This window comes from Callionymus lyra, chromosome 4 (assembly GCF_982586985.1).
Source record: "Callionymus lyra chromosome 4, fCalLyr1.hap1.1, whole genome shotgun sequence".
Lineage (NCBI taxonomy): Eukaryota > Metazoa > Chordata > Actinopteri > Syngnathiformes > Callionymidae > Callionymus > Callionymus lyra.
The window spans coordinates 25,947,393-25,964,811 of record NC_141821.1 but is presented as its reverse complement, the minus strand read 5'-3'; the positions used below and the strand labels follow the sequence as shown (position 1 = coordinate 25,964,811).

The following is a 17,419-nucleotide window of genomic DNA, read 5'->3' as shown; positions in this document are numbered from 1 at the left end:
CATCAACAAAAAAAATGTTGCACAAAATAAGTGTCCATCACTTTGATTGACAACAGCCTCTCACATCCTCCAAGACAATAAACAACAGTTTCCAGGACCCGTATTGGACTAAATGACCCTGAGTAACTGAAGTTTTTTTCTGTCAATAGAATGTGTATAAGGTGTACTTTTCAGGTCTGTTCATGCCATGTCATGACACGATTAAAACGATCATTTTATGAAACATGATGCTCTAAACCGATTTTTCTACCATCTAATTCGAACTAACTCACAACAAATAACGTATTTTGCTCATCAATAACTGAAGTGTAAACTATGACAATTCTCACTACATCCGCTGCGCTGACGTGTTAGGTCATCTGGTTGTGCGCATGCGTGCACTGGAGGTTTCCAGTTGAGGCACGTTCATCTATTTAAAGGTACAGTCAAGCAACACGTAACACTTCCCCTACCTCCAAAATAAAAGCCTATTCACTTCATTAAAGTGACGCGAGAATTCAAACGAGTGTGTTCTATTTGTAGAAACAGCTTAAATGCAACTCAATATAACACGACACGAATAACCTCGACGTGATCTGGCTCAAGACTTTGCGTGTCCCCACCAGAGGTTTTTTATCGCGCTCTTGTTTAGCCGGAAGTTGAGTGAGCGGATGACGTTGGCGGCGAGCTAAGGGCAGCAGCCGGGCTCGTAGTGGAGTTTGACGTGGCACTCTGTTCCCTCTGCTCACCGGGGACTCGCTCAGGTAATATAACGCGATAATATTTACACCAGAAGCCGGTAAAAAACGTCAGCTTTGTCGCGGAAAATGTACAATTTAACTATATTTTCACTTTCCGTTGTACTTGTCCTGGGAAACTTTTATCGTTGTTGTCACTGTTAGTTAGCGCGAAGGTTAATACAAATACATAATAAATGGCGACTTCCCTTTTCCAATACGTGTAATGCGATTATTACAAGTGTGTGTTTTGGATTCGTAAAGAATCTTTTTTTACTAAACTTTTATAGCATTTGATGCTTTTTTAGCCAGAATAACGGTCTTTGACGTGGCAGCTCATGCACTTTCCATTTAGTCTGAATTCACACGTATTTCCTTTTACTGAATGTTGACGTAAGAATATTTGAACAAGACTATTATATAAACGGTTGATAATGTTTTTTGTTTTTATTTAAGTTGAGCATGCAAACACTATATATATACCTGGCTGAATATATCATGATCATTTATTATCAGTAACAATTTTAAGTGCAAATCTAACTTTCTTGAACAATTTACACAGAATTGAATAGTTTATTCATTGTTTACTAGTTTCTGTATTATTCGACTTTCACTTTTTCCTGTTCACTTGAAAATTCTATTGGCTGAAATTCTTCATCTCTTTAAGACTCTTTTTACTAACATGTAAACTTAACACCTGGATCTGTTGAATAGGTACTAAGCAAAAAAATAAGTTATTATAATTTATAATCTAATCGAGTAGTCAATATAATTGGATCGTAATTACCTTAGGTAACAAAGGAACCAATGGTCGGTCCTTTGGTTCTTTCTTTTTAAAGCCTATAGAAAATGATGTCAACATACCCTATGATGGTTGTAGTCTTCGTACATCGGGCGACAAGACAAGAGAAACGTAACTGTATTGTGTTGTTTTCTTTTTTAGTTGTAAACCAAAAACATATGTTAGTTTTTGAGCAAATGGAAGATTACCTCTGGAGGCAAGTTAGTTAAATATTGGATATTCAATATTCCAGTTCCAGCAGTATGTTGGTTACTCATGTTGAGGCGGTTTCTTCCTCGGCTGTTCCCGGCTTGTCGTGGCCTAAATTATCAATATTATCGGTGAAACACAAACATAGGAGGACGGACATTCACGTAATTGTTATCATTACTTAACACATAACGTACTTCTAGTAGTCTATAATTATAATAAATGACTATTCATTTATACTGTAAGGAGCACAGTGTGGTGTTGCAGTTAGCACTACCTTACAGCAAGAAGGTTCTAGGGTCCCTTTTCAGCTTGAAGCAACTTGGGGTAAACTATTTTAACTATTGTTTTTGATTGTTAAAGCGCTTTGTGACCCCGGTCTAGAAAGGCGCTTTACAAAAAACAAGAAATCCCAGTCATCATTTTAAGAGATGCTTGATATCGTATTTTTTTTTCTTTCAGATTCCCTCCAGCTTGGCATGAGAAGGCTATAGGATCAATCTAACTGCAATGAATCATCAGGGTTATGTTGCCACTCCCCCCTACTCTCAGGCTCAGCCAGGGATTGGGGGCTACCAGGGCGGATATGGATCCGTTCCTGCACAGCCCCTGGGTGGACACTATGGTGGACCACCTCAGCCATTCAGTAATCCACCAGGCCACGGTGAGAGACTTTTTAAAATCACAATATCAGATGCTTCTCATATATACACTAATACTGGAGCATTAAAATGGTTACCATTTGGTAGTCATTGTATTATGTAGACAGACATTAGACATTTTTATTCGTGCAGGCTTTTCCTTGATTTTCTGGAACTCCTGTGTTGTTCTCTGTGTTATCTTGACCTTTTTAGTATATATTTTATTGAGTATTGTTTTGATTGTTTAAGCGCTTTCTGACCCTGGTCTGGAAAAGCGCTATACAAATATAAATTACTTACTAACTTACTTACAGGCGGCCGTATTTACAGTTATTTGGAATTTAAATAGTCAGGAAACAATAAAATGAGAACACTGCAGTAAATGTTACAACATTTCTATGGAGATAATGTCTATTTATACCCTGTTTAATCAATGACACTTTTTTTTCAGCTGCTATGAAATCTCCAGTTTCCCCTGCCCTTGGTTTAACCCCACCTCCTGTGTCCGGCCAGTTTAATCCAAATGCCCACCAGAATGGCGCCCATCCTCAAAGGTTTTTTTTTAATCCTCAGTTCATTGTAAAATGGTTCAACTCATTTTTTGTTCTTCTTCAGGTATCCCCCCAGCAGTAACAGCATGGCTGCTCCTCAACAACAAGGACAACAACTCACCAACCAAATGAGTGCCTTAAACCTGGGAAACTATGGTACGTTAGCATGAATGTTTGGAGAAATATTTGTCCCTATATTTTGGTGTAATCAGTGGAAGTTAATGCCATGATAAGAATTGGTGTTGGTCCTACTAGTTCAGCTATAATGATATATATATGGCTTCAAAGTTATGGAGGCACAATTCAGATGATTGGGACATGTGGAAAGAAATAAACACGGAGCATGACGGTGCTTGGTTTTGTTTTTCTGTTGCTTGTTTTGAGTGTTATCCTATTTCATTCTTTCACCTGTGTTTACGACACTAACAATAAAATGTTCTGATTCTGATTCTGATGTTGGAAAAAGAATGCGGGAGGTAGACATTCCACGAGTAAAGTAGTAAAGTAATGGGATTCATAGATACAAGAAATGCTGAAAGAAGAGAATAGGAGTGTTTAGTGTGTATGTGAAAGTTTAGGTGGCTGACTTGTTGTCGTTTTTATGAAATATGAACAAGCAAGGCTTGAGAAATGCAGAAAGAAGAGGTAGAGAGTTAAACGTTAATCTTTTTTTTTTAGGTCAACAACCATCACTAAACAGGTTATGCTACCGATAGCAGTTTTGCCCTAGAGGAAATCATTTTAATTATTAGAAACATTTACAAACTATGTAACTCTTTGACGTTAGAGAACTATCCTCGCTACAAAAACCTTTCAAGGTAACAAGAGAGGATTGTGGAGTAAATGTTTGTGACATGTTTCTGTATCGATTGAATCAATTTTATTCAATGAATTCAACAAAAAGATGTAACGAAAAACTAAACGGATAGCATTTTATATAATGCATATTTTGTTTTTTAAACAAAAGTACATCTGGAATGAAAGGACAGAGGTTGCATGTTATTGCAGTTCTAATGTTTTGACACTGGAGGGAGCCAAAAAACAATGTCTTCAATCTTACGTGTTGCTCTATTACTATCTACTATCATCACTATGTTTTCTGCCTGTGACCTAAGGAGACAAGAGTATTAAAAAACAGTATTTTGGTTCACAACTAACTTAAAATGCCATATTTGGTCAGGCCTCATGGTTTTTAATGATACAGTCCCTTCATTTTAAAAGGCCACTTTTATGTCACTCTCTACTATAATCATCTGATCTACTAGGTTAATTAAACCTGGCATCATTTTCACTGAGGGTGCCATCTAGTGGTCTTTAAAACTGTATCATGATACACATCAGCTGCCTCATGAGGCCTCATCAACCAACTAGTACCAACTAGTAGTGTATTTTCACAGGTTATGACTCACCTAATGTTTTTTTTAGCTTGCAGCAGTGAGGTGTCATTCTCAGTCATAAGAGTGGGAGTGAAAAAATTAAATTAAATACACAACATGAGTTTAATTCAGAATCTACTAAAACAAAGAGTCAACCAGATTAACAGCGAAATCCCTTCAGATTCATTCATCGCTGCTCTGGTGTATCATCTTCTCATCTTTTTTCTTGCAGGCCCTGGAACAACAGGTGCAGGCTCACCAATGGGATCAGGCCCACAAATGCCAATGCCAAGCATGGGTCCACCTTCTTCTGGCCTCCGACCTCCAGGGCCTGGAGGCTTTAATCCACCTGGACCTGGAGGAGCTGGAGGTTTTCAGACACCAAGACCTGGAGGAGTAGGAGGTTTTCAGCCACCTGGACCTGGAGGAGCTGGAGGTTTTCCGCCACCTGGACCTGGGGGAGCTGGAGGTTTTCAGCCACCTGGACTTGGAGGAGCTGGAGGTTTTCAGCCACCTGGACCTGGAGGTGCTGGAGGTTTTCAGCCATCTGGACCTGGAGGTGCTGGAGGTTTTCACCAAGCTGGACCTGGAGGTGCTGGAGGTTTTCACCAACCTGGTCCTGGAGGTTTTCAACCACCTGGACCTGGAGGTGCATGTCCTCCTGGATATCCACAGCAAGGAGGTAACTTGGAATGTTTTGTAGGAAAGACCAAAGTTTGTGTATCATTTGACAATGCATATGATCAAGAAGTTTGCTTCTAATAAGTTAATTATTCATATTTATAGGAATATATATACAGGCAGGTATAATTATGAGTCTTGTTTGGGGGTCAGATTATTTTCCCAGATCTCCATTTGATTTCATACCAAATAGGAATGTTTGCAGCTCCACATATACATTCATGAAAACCAGGGATCTTGTTTTTTTATGTCGTTATGTTAATTCTGTCTAGAAATCTGTTCCATCTTAAGTCAATAGTCCATAGTCCATATAAAGTATACAATGTTATGAGATTATTGCTTAACATTTTGTCATTGTACAAAAAAGGAGTTCCTTGCCCCACATTTTAAGAAAGGTTTAATTATAAAATATTTACAGATAAAAAACCAAGACGCAGCCCATTCCAATGAATCAAAAAACAAGTCCAAAGATTAGAGTTCAGTATCTCAGTCAGGCATGAGAGGAAACGCAGAGAATGACAAGAGCAAAAACACAATTTTGAAACAAGAAGAAAAAGGATTTACAGTTTGCTAAGGCAAAAAACGTGCAGGAAGAAAAAATAGAAGAAACAGGATTAAAATACACCGTGAAGAAATCAGGAGACTTGAAGCATAACCGGAGCTGTAAATGATGACACTGACAGATCTTGCAGGCGCGCTGATAAAAATCCAAGTAAGGAAAAATAAAAGACTATGGAAAGAAAACGAATAGACAAATTCAAACGTTACTCGAAGTTTACAACACTGGCAATAAAAGTTTTTAATTGTAATTCATGTAAAAAATTCATTGAATACATATCTATAATTATATTCAAAGTATTGTCCTTTAGTTTCTGCATAAAGTATAAATACTATAAAAATGTTAATTATATTACAAAAAATATATTTACAGTATATCTGAGTATAATCACAAGCGTATCAAAGGCACCTAAAAGGTGATAATTAAAATTGTGGAAAATAAATAACAAGGTACACAAATGCCTAATTTTACAGGATGAAGAAGTGAAGATAAACAGGAAATTCGAGAGGAATTGAATTAGTACTTTGTCAATATTGAACCTTCATTAGTTTTTCAACTTCTTTTCGACTATTAACACAAAAAGTGTAAGAAGAAAAAAACTATAGCATGACATTTAAAGTAATGTTCTTTAAATTAGTTGTAAAAGACAATCATGTGTAAAAATAGCAACATAGACTGCATCTGTGGGTCTTTGAAATAGAAATGTAAGACAAACAGGAAGGAGGTAGCAAAGGTCACACCATTTATAAACATACTGATAAACACGAAATCAGTTATTATTGACCAATTTCACTTCTTCCACAATCTTAAGATATCATATCTAACATGGCTCTTAGATATATTTTTACGAATGTCACAACTTTTGTAACTCTTACAACTTTAGTTTGGGACACAATTTGGGAGATGCAATTTTTTAAAAGATTGGTTAAATAACAAATAAATTCTCTACAACATGATTTTGGTTTTTTTAAACACAAAATAGACAAAAACCTCACTAAGATTAAGTGGAAAAACCTTGCAGCAGGTTTAATACGTATCATTTCTGGGCTCCATCATAAAAAAATATCATGAATTAGACACATAAAATAAATAACATAAAATGAACCTTATGTGGCAAGAAATATATTTTTAATTAATAGTTTTAAGTACATCTTGAACAGCGTTAATTATATTTTTAATTTGTTCTTTCCCACCTGTTATATGTTGTTATACCTTCCAAATTGTATTTCACTTTAAAACTGCAAGAATACTCCAGAGAAGTATACATGACTATAAAGATCACTGAGTTATAAATACACCTAGGGGACATGAAGCATTCGTATCTTTGTTAATAATAGAAAACTCACTTGGAAAAAAAAATATTTCTAACAATTTCCATGAAAAAAACAACCGTACATAAAGAAAAAAAACTACATGGAAAAAAAACAACACCTTGATCAATAACGTTTATAAATATTGGTAAGATATCAAGAGGATAAAAATGATCTCATGACACACAGGTGGTCACATGACCAAGATAAGCATAATAATTGACCTGCTGTGATCGTCTTTTGCAGCTCAGTTTGGACTGCCTCCATGTGGTCCACAACCAGGTATGCCAGGGGATTTTCCTCCAGGACAAGGTTTGCTTGCCGGGCCACCTCAGAAGAAAATGGACCTGGACTCCATACCGAGCGTAGTACGTTGTCAACTTACTTTGAAGACCTTTGCTTAAAGAATCGGCCATTAATAACCACAAAATGTAAATGTCTTTTTGAAGATCAAAGTCATTCAGGATGACAAAGCGAGAACAGAAGGGCAAGTCTTTTGCACAAATATCAGAGGTCAAGTCCCCCCTTTGGTGACGACAGACTTTACTGTCCAAGACCAAGGTGAGGCTTCTTCAACTCTGTCAAACATTGAGTACTTGAATCTGGTTCATGCAGACAAAGTCTGATTACAAACATTAAAGTATTTGTTATTCCCTGTAAACTAGTAACAAGTGTGTATTGTTTGTTAGGTAATGCCAGTCCCAGGTTCATGCGCTGCACTACCTACTCCTTCCCCTGCACCATGGAAATGGCCAAACAGTGGCAGGTTCCCCTGGCGTCCATCATTAAACCATTTGCAAACCTGCCAAAGAATGAGGTTGGTTGTCATTAAAAACTCGATCTATCTCTAAAGTCTAAGTGAAAGATAAAACTGAAGTGAAAATTGTCAATATTTCATGAGTCATCTAATCTGGTTCTTACATTCCTAGATGTTTGAGTTACTGATATAAATAAATGTCTACAACAACGTTATACCACAATGATAATGTGTCTACTGAGAAATGACAGTTAATAAAACTGAATAAAAAAAGCCATTACATAACACTACATTTAAAACACATCACCAAACGTCAAAGAGTCCCTTAAGTGAGTTTTTCCAGTCTTTCGTGTGGTCCAAGATTCCTGACTTGGATATTTTCCGAAATCATCGCCTTGTTCTCACTGTGCCTTTTAAGGAAATGTTCACTCTGCGGTGTTGGCAAACGTCTAATTTGCTGATCTCACATCTAGTATAACCTCTGTATTGAAATATAAAAAGGAAATAGTTAGAATGTTCTTCTTAAAATGCATTATCACGTTTCCTTGCTGTAAAGAAAACCTTAAAGACAGAGAGCAGAGTTGACTTTTCAAATTCATTGACAAACACAAGAAGAATGTTGTCTACAGGTCTTTTATTAGCTAACATGGACCACAGTTCAATATTATGAGAGTAACTGAAGGGAGAAAGCTGAAATACATGTGGTGTTTGAACAGTTGCAAATCCAATTTTAATATTATTTGCATATTAGGCTGTAAGTAAATCTGTTAAAAATTCCCTTACAGCTGTTATTTTGCCCTCATTAGATGATCATTAACTATCATTATTTAAAGAGCTGGATCCTATTTATGTCTTAATTATTAATGTCATTTCCATTCAGGCACCTCTGTACGTTGTCAATCACGCTGAGACTGGTCCAATTCGCTGCAATCGCTGTAAGGCGTACATGTGTCCTTACATGCAGTTCATTGACGGTGGCCGTCGATTCCAGTGCGGCTTCTGTAACCGTGTCAATGAAGGTAGCAAGTGATTCGGTGTGAAATCTATCTGCATGTAAAATGATGAAAAACTTTAAATTGGTTTTGTGTGTCTCTTCTTAAGTTCCAGCATTCTACTTCCAACACTTGGATCACATGGGTCGCAGGATGGACTTCTATGAGAGGCCTGAACTATCATTGGGTTCTTATGAATTTGTTGCCACCATGGACTACTGCAAGGTAATTGTAGCATCGCTTTGGTAAACAACTTTATTGTGTGGACATACAAATGATCTGCATCATTAAATACGTTTTGAGCACAAAAGAAAAACAATATTAGCTTGTAAATGTAACATACTGTCATTAGCAAAATCATGATCAACTTGCTTATGGGAAAAAAAATATCTGATACACTGGCAAGATGATGTTGCTGTCTCCGCCTTAGACTTAAGAATCGATTAGATTGTCTCTCCTCACAGTTACATCCCACTCCCCCCTCAGCTCAGCAACTCAAGGCCTGCTGGGCGAACAGTTAGAGTTAAAATTAAACTTACAACACACACCTGTGCCCTACTATGTTTGGCCTGGTGGGCTTGTTGAGAGATCACAGGGTCCTCCTTTCTGAAAGCCCAACTTGGCTCTTTCTAATCACAGACCTTTGGAAAAGTAGCAAGGTTCTTGGCCTGGTAATGCTTGGGCGCCAATGTGATATGAATCATTGTCCCAGGACAGAAAATCGCAGATATTCTACTAAAAAATAAATAACATTTATACAGTGCTTTTGTCCCTTGCTTTGTTGTTGGTCTTAAGCTACAGTATTTTGCCAATTGGTTCTGAAAAATTAAATAGTCGTCAAGTACATGAGCCTGAAGGAAATCTACAGTGTTACAGTGAAATTGAACCTTAAGGTATCACTTTTATAATATTTTGTATTTATTGACTTCACAGAACAACAAGCCTCCTAATCCTCCTGCCTTCATCTTCATGATTGATGTGTCCTATAACAACATAAAAAGTGGTGTCGTCAACCTGATATGTGAAGAACTGAAGACCCTGCTGGACAAGTTGCCCAGGTAGATGAGTGTGCACAATTCATGAAACAAAAACATTTTAACATAGTTTTCAAATTTCTACTACAACCTTCCACATACAGCAAAAAACAAAATCTGTGTATATTTCCTCAAAGTGGATTTTAGCTGACTTTTTCTCCGTCACCAGAGAGGATGGAGCGGAAAGTTCTTCCATCAGGGTGGGCTTCATCACCTACAACAAGGTCCTTCACTTCTACAACGTGAACAGTTCTCTGGTGCAGCCTCAGATGATGGTGGTGTCAGACACCGCGGAGATGTTTGTCCCGCTCCTCGATGGTTTTCTTGTCAACTACCAGGATTCCAAATCTGTCATCTACAAGTAAGAATCCACACTATAAACAATTATTGTTCATCAAGAGTGTTTTCAAATGTTGCTTAATGCTTCCTGTTTCTTTTACTCCTAGTTTACTGGACCAAATCCCTAAAATGTTTGCAGACACCGGGGAGAGTGAGACTGTCTTCGCTCCAGTGATCCAGGCCGGTGTGGAGGCTTTAAAGGTGAGACACTACAGAGCCACTTTAACGCACCGACCTACCAGATCTTCTTGTTTTCACGATAATCATGTGTGTAGGCAGCAGAATGCAGCGGCAAACTCTTCATATTTCAATCCTCCATGCCGACGGCCGAAGCTCCCGGGAAGCTTAAGAATAGAGATGACAAAAAGTTGATCAATACTGACAAAGAGAAGGTGAGCAGCCACGATCTTATATATAATCATTTGAGTTTATAGAGCTACTTTTATTCGTGGTGTCATGAGAATGGTAATAAAATTTCTTCTTTTTTTTATTGGATCACAGACTCTCTTCCAGCCTCAGAAAGGAGTGTACGAGCAGCTGGTGAAGGACTGTGTGGCTCAGAGCTGCTGCGTGGATCTGTTCATTTTCCCCAGTCAGTACGTGGACTTGGCCACCATGGGTGATGTTCCTTCACACACCGGAGGCTCTGTGTACAAGTACAACAACTTTCAGGTACATTTGCGGTAAATGTGTAAAAGTTGTTGATTTAGTCCGTCGCCACCACAGACTCAAACAACATCATTTATGATGAAATCATGAAATCAGACACTATTTAAATGTGGAAAGAGGTCAGTCCGCATCATGAAACAATAACTGATCTACAATTGTTTAGCAAAAAACTCAATCAATGGATGAGAAGGGGACTGTAGAGAATAAATAACCACTTACTTCTGCACAATGAAGTACACAACGCCTCTCAGGGACTTCCAGTTAGATATTAATCACATTACAAATATTATGACACCATGGCAACAATTGAATATAAACACTAAAATACCGTTGCTGTTATTACCTTAGCAAAGGAGCAGATCATTCACTTCTGGTTTGGTTCTGGATCCAGGAAGATATTTCATGAGGATACTGGAGAAAGTACATTCGTGGAATTGTGGTGTTTGTATCGGTGTCATACGATGTAAAATGAAGCAGATATTGTTAGCGAGAGCAGCTAAAGACCTTTGTTTCTTAAAATGACTGCGTTTCCTTTTTCACGCTCTCAAGTTGAAGTGTTGTTTTTGAAGCATTTTTTAATATTACTTTCATTCCATCTGTCAAATTTATTTATTTTTAGTATTGTACTAGTATTGTCACATGACGTGGGATAAATGTCTGATTGTTTTTGATTATTTTAGTCAGGTTTTTAAGGATTCAAATTATATTGTTGCCATATTTTAGTAATGAAATGTATTTAAACTCGAACAATAGAATACAAGCACCTAAAATGTATTCAGCCAAACCCAATAAACAATTCTAAAATAGCACAGAAAGACACTTCAATTTATTGTCTTCATGTTATACCTTAAGTTAAAAAAAAACAACAAATCATCTGTCTTTTCTTTTTTCAAGGGAAAATTGTATTTCTCTGAATTTCAATAATCAAAGTTTTTGTAAGTTCAATAGCTGTTTCATTGAACACAATACACTGCGATCGTAAGCAAATCGATACAACACTGCCATCTCCTGGTGGCATGTGTTCAAACCGCTATTGTCTCTTCAGATGGAGACAGATGGAGAACATTTCCTGAGAGACCTGAGGAAGGACCTTCAGAAAAACATTGGATTTGATGCCATCATGCGTGTCCGGACCAGCACAGGTAAAGTCAAATTCAGAATGAAACTTTCAAAAGTGTGCGTCTGATCCGACGTGGCTCGTCCGTGTCGCAGGCTTCAGAGCCACGGGCTTCTTCGGTGCCGTCCACATGAACAACACCACGGACATCGAGATGGCAGCGGTGGACTGTGACAAAGCCGTCACAGTGGAGTTCAAGCACGACGACGGTCTCAGCGAGGAGATGGGAGCCATGATACAGGTGCGTCCGTTACACTTCGCCCGCCGTCAGTAGGAGTCGACACTCACGCCAACTTAATGCTTTCCCAGTGTGCCTTGCTCTACACCACCGTCGGCGGGCAACGTCGTCTCCGAGTCCACAACCTCAGCCTGAACTGCAGCTCACAGCTGTCGGAGCTGTACAAGAGCTGCGAGACCGACTCGCTCGTCAACTTCTTTGCCAAATCAGGTTTGTTCACGGCGTCTTAACATCAGTTTACAGTAGATACAGGATTTATATACCATCGTGTTCCGACACAATGTATGATTTGAATAGGACCAGCAATTTTCAACACCAGACTAGATGTTTTTAGAGATTGAAAATGAGTCGAGATATGAACGTTTTTATTTTTTCTGTTACTTTATCTCTTTTTATAATCTATCCATCTATTTTAATACATTTAATTAGATGTTGCTGAATACTTTGCTTGTGTCCTTTGACCCTTTTTGATGTAACTCCTTGTTAATCTGGGATTTTGATAGGAAATAATAGGCTGTGAAATAATGCAATTAATTATCATTGCAATCATAAATTGGGCTTTTTTTGTGTTCGCTCTCAACTTTTTTAAAACACTTTATATAAACCTGACGTTGTATTTTCAAAGTTCTGACTGAGACAAAAGAACATAAAACACAGCAATATTCAAACCTGAAAGGTTGCAGAAAATAATTATAATCTCAAATACAGCAGAATGTGAATGACTGTGTTCCATTTAATAAACTATGATCTTCTGTTCGAACATGAATACGGTGAAATCAAACAAAGTGCTAAAATGATTCTAGCACCAAACAATGTGTCAGCTGTCCATGCAACATCCATCTGGCTTGGTCTGTTGTTCTCACCATCAATCATTTCCATCCCCCTGTTGTCTTCTCCTCTCAGCCTACCGTGCCATCTTGGAGCAGCCTCTGAAGAACGTGAGGGAGATCCTGGCCAGCCAGACCGCCCACATGCTGGCCTGCTACAGGAAGAACAGCACCAGCCAAACTGCCGCGAGTCAGGTCCGTGCACACAGATCTGAGAAAGTCAGTCATGAGATCAGTTTAGTTCTTTCAAGTTAAGATAGAACATTTAACCTGGATTTCCTCGAAGGGAATAGCTGGCTTGCTGCGTCGCAGCCTCCATCCACCCTTGTGTTCTCAGAATTTCCTGAATGTTGGGGAAAAAAATAATATTAAAATTCTTCCTCTTCCTGCTTCTGTGTGCAGCTGCTCCTGCCAGACTCCATGAAGGTTTTCTCCGTCTACATCAATAGCCTGATGAAAACGTCTCCATTGATTGGCAGCACAGAACTTTCCACGGATGACCGGGCGCATCAGAGGCTGTCAGTCATGTCCATGGGTGTGGAGGACACTCAGCTGCTGCTCTACCCTCGTCTCCTCCCACTGGTACCCCTCAGCCAATGAACGCTCGTCTCGTCTCCTCGTTCACGAGTCGACTCACCTCGTCCTTTTCACCTCCAGCACAACATGGACCCGAGCAGCGACGTGCTTCCGGTGCGTTGTTCTGAGGAGAAGCTGGCGGACAATGGAATGTTCCTCTTGGAAAACGGCCACTCCATGTTTCTGTGGGTGGGACAAGCGTGTCCCCCTGACCTGGTCCAGAGCATCTTTGATGTGCCCTCCCTGGCCCACCTGCAGGGAACCCTGGTAAGAATAACATGTTGTTTCCCTTGTGGAATTGTGGAAATAGATTTATTTAAAAGTTGAATTCCTATTGTCTACTATTCTTGATCAATGCATACATTTAAAACAATCTTCTTTTTTATGAACCTGTGAGGTTAAAAGAACAGCAGCAGCACATCAGCACATGCATCTTATAAACACAAGACCAAACATTCACCAAGTATTTTAAAAATAGAAAAGTGATTCACCGCTCTTGTTATGGGAACCTGGCAAACACTCTCACTTCTCACACAAATAATCCCCAAAAGAAAACTAACAGAATATCACTTACAAATGGTATTTTAAATGATTAAAGATCATTTTATTTATTTAAGGAACCTAACTACACACAAAAGTCACCTTTTTATTTGTTTATTTATCAGACAAACCTATTAAATAAACAGTAAAATGTAATAACACTGTAAAAAAAACAACCTTTAAAGGACAATAACAAACAATACACCAGTAAAAGTATTAAAAGTGCAGACAACAGTGAACTAATTAAACAATGTAAACTTAACAACAACTACCATTTATGTGTTATCAGCTGTAAGTCTGTGTGTTTTAAGTGTGTTTATTTTTTAAATGATTACGTTCTTGAACGCACCATAGCAATCCCATTGTCATTGAATGCATCATTGCATCAGAATGAATAAAAATACAAAACATCAGCAGATGCAGGTCTCGAACCGAAGTTATTCTACCAAGTGAGATCATTAAACTGAAGGACGGACCCTGAAGTAAAAAGTAATGAACCTGTTAAAAAGCGGTAACAATTAAAATGGAGGCATTACTCCCAACACCACTGATCATATACACACTGTTTTGTATAGATGCCATAATATTCCTCATTAACTCACTATACACTGCATCCATTTTAGAATCAGGATTGTATTTAATGAAATCATTAGACACACAAAGGTTCAAATCCCAAAGGCCTGAATTAATGAAATGGAATACAAATGAGATGTTCATGTCTTTAGCAGGGACACAGTTTTGTTTAGAGTCATCTGTGTGTATATTAAATCGCAGTTAAAGAGTCAAAGTGTCAATGTTATGTTTCTCTTTCAGACCTGTCTGCCACAGCTGGACAATGCAAAGTCTAAGATGAGCAGAGCTTTAATCGATAGCATTCTGGAAAAGAGACCGAACTCCATGAAAGTAAGAGAATTTTCTTATCATTCTTACTGGCTTTAATATTCAAACTCTTTTTCTTTTAGCTTCACGTGGTTCGGCAAAAGGACAAGCCCGAGATCATGTTCCGTCAGTTCCTGGTGGAGGACAAGGGCCTTCACGGGGGGCCGTCCTACATGGAATTCCTCTGCTTCGTCCACCGTGAGGTCAGGCAACTGCTCACCTAACGTCAGCGGCTGCCCCCTCCTGGCCACTGCAGGACACGCAGGAGTAAACAGACAGTGTTTGGTTATCAGGGAGCAGGAGACTCCAAAGGTCCTGGAGGGAAGAAGTCCACACAGAGTCATCAACTTTTTTGAGATTAGCTCTCAACATTCCGATAGCTGCCTTTCTCACTTGTCACTTAAGGATTCCAGCAGTGTTCACTTCATGGAACGTGTATAAACTTCAAGCCAAAAACTGCATTTTAGCAGATGCAACGTGTAAATGATTCTCACTTGACGTGAGAGAATGAGGCGTGATCACCTGGTCCTTCATTTCTTAATGCTCAACTGTCGTTGTATTATTACATATCTTATAGTTTATTACACTTTCAGTAACTCCTCTGTCAAGAAACATTCCCAACACTTTGTCATAGAATCTTCATTCCATCCAAAATCTGTGAGGAAATGGTCAAATGTTTACAATTAAAAACAACTCAAGGGAGTTTATTTGCTGTTTAGAGGCCAGTAATGATCAGTGGACAATTCTGTTATCGATAGTTATGTAACTAACTTCACCTCACAGTGACACTTATGATTATATTTCACAAAACATCCAAAAAGTCAAATCCCTCTCTTGACTTCTGTGCAATTTATTTTGTTTACCTTTGTTTATGTGCAAGATTATCAGCGCCTTCGCTTTTTAAAAAATATAGACCAGTTCACAAGTTTTTCTTGTTTTACGAGTCTCGTATTATACAATTATTATTTCAAAAGTTAACATTTAAACTGGATTAAATCAAGCACTTGTTGCTTGTCATATATTTGTCTGATTAAATTTGTCGTTTGATCTCCACATTGTGCCAGTCTTTATTCTTCAACAGTTAAATCTCTCTTTAAAAAGCCCAACGATCTCATACTGTTTTCAGTCGGAGCGCGTTACATCATTGTCTCCGCCAGAGGGCGATATTGGCCAATTAAATGTTATCTTTAATGGAAAGTTCCTACGTTTGAGTTAAGGTACTTTGATATATGAAATAAATGAGATAAAACGATAGAAAGGAATTTGATATGAGTTTTAAAACTTGATTAACTAAGTGAATACATTATGGTGGTTTTAAATATAATAAAGCGTCGTAAACTATTGTTTGTATGTTTACAAGAGATTTGTTATATATACATTTGGATGAAGCCTGAATATTAAATGTTTTGCTATTCAAAACATGATTAGCTAAACAGAAAACCGCTAAGCATGCCGCTTTTAGAAATCGTTTCCAAGTCAAAATTACCGTTTAAATTCATCGTCGTGCATGCTGAGACAAACTAAAAATAATCAGTTTTTCATATTATTCATTATCATGATTTATGTACCTGAGAAAAAACAAAGAAATTATATTTTATATACATTTAACTTGTTGAATTTTATTGACAATCATATTCATCACAAATTATGAATAACCTGGCATCGCTATTCCTACAGGAAAAAAGGTGTATTTAACCACTTACTTACTTACTTGTTCAAGGGAAGAGGTGTGAATAGTTATAACTTGATTTAAAAAAACTGTTCGGTCCATTTATGTTGTCCTCATCTTGAATTTCTTACCCTGCAAATAAAACACCTTTTTATAACAAAATGTAAAAACCCAAACTGCTGATGTATTTTTTTCATTTCCAATGAATGTGCTTTGAGAGAAGCAACATTAGTTGCCTTCAGTCAACACTACACAGCAGGATTCTCTCATCACATGTTTACCATCTTCTGTGAATGCATTATAACTAGGGGTATTGGCAAGAATCTGTCGATACAATAAGTATCACGATACAGGGGAAAAGCTCAGATATATTGCGATACTGTAGAAACAAGCATATATTTAGGGATGGGATAAGAACTAGTGAGTACCGAAGTACTTTCCTCCAAAATTCACTGACCACATAACTCTTGAAAAAGTCAGAACTGCTTCGATTTTTGTATTAAACCAACATGTCCAAAGATTTGCTTTGAACACTGCTGTATCCTCCTGTACTCAGCTTGGCAGGATTTCAATGTTCCTTCAGCTGCAGAGGAGGTAATGGACGCTCCTCATCTAGCGGTCAGACTTTTAATTGCAATCCAAACATGAAAACTATGTGAATATTTGCTCGTAAATGAATAAATGTATAATTGTTTTATTTTAAAGACACTTTATTGAAATATAAACCATAAAAGAAAGATGGTAACACATTAAATATTATTTAAGATATTAAATAAGAAAAAAACATATGGTGCTGTCGAATATCAATACAGTATCATGGAAAAAAATATCGCAATATGATATTTTCTAACAACCCTAATTAAAACGTGTTCAACTACGAGACAACTTTACTAGTGATGGGTTGATGAGGCCTCATGAAGCAGCTGATGATGATACAGTTTAAAGACCACTAGATGG

At 37.8% G+C, this 17,419-nt stretch overlaps 1 protein-coding gene across 2 annotated transcripts; it reads left to right on the top strand.

Annotated features, from left to right (window-relative positions):
• The first annotated feature begins 665 nt into the window (after positions 1 to 665).
• sec24d (SEC24 homolog D, COPII coat complex component) lies at positions 666 to 15,846 on the top strand. Of its 2 annotated transcripts, XM_087789431.1 has the most exons (23): positions 666 to 743; positions 2,170 to 2,371; positions 2,800 to 2,902; positions 2,964 to 3,055; positions 4,508 to 4,957; positions 7,072 to 7,193; positions 7,275 to 7,386; positions 7,515 to 7,642; positions 8,463 to 8,601; positions 8,684 to 8,799; positions 9,508 to 9,632; positions 9,778 to 9,969; positions 10,055 to 10,148; positions 10,223 to 10,339; positions 10,449 to 10,619; positions 11,662 to 11,758; positions 11,829 to 11,974; positions 12,043 to 12,181; positions 12,875 to 12,993; positions 13,201 to 13,380; positions 13,456 to 13,641; positions 14,728 to 14,817; positions 14,877 to 15,846. In XM_087789431.1, the coding sequence occupies exons 2-23, from the start codon at positions 2,218 to 2,220 to the stop codon at positions 15,015 to 15,017; spliced, it is 3,213 nt and encodes a 1,070-aa protein (XP_087645557.1). In that variant the 5' UTR covers positions 666 to 743; positions 2,170 to 2,217; the 3' UTR covers positions 15,018 to 15,846. The 2 variants fall into 2 exon arrangements, with proteins under 2 accessions (XP_087645557.1, XP_087645558.1); XM_087789432.1 differs by lacking the exon at positions 666 to 743 and having other exon boundaries at positions 2,161 to 2,371.
• The last annotated feature ends 1,573 nt before the right edge of the window (positions 15,847 to 17,419 follow it).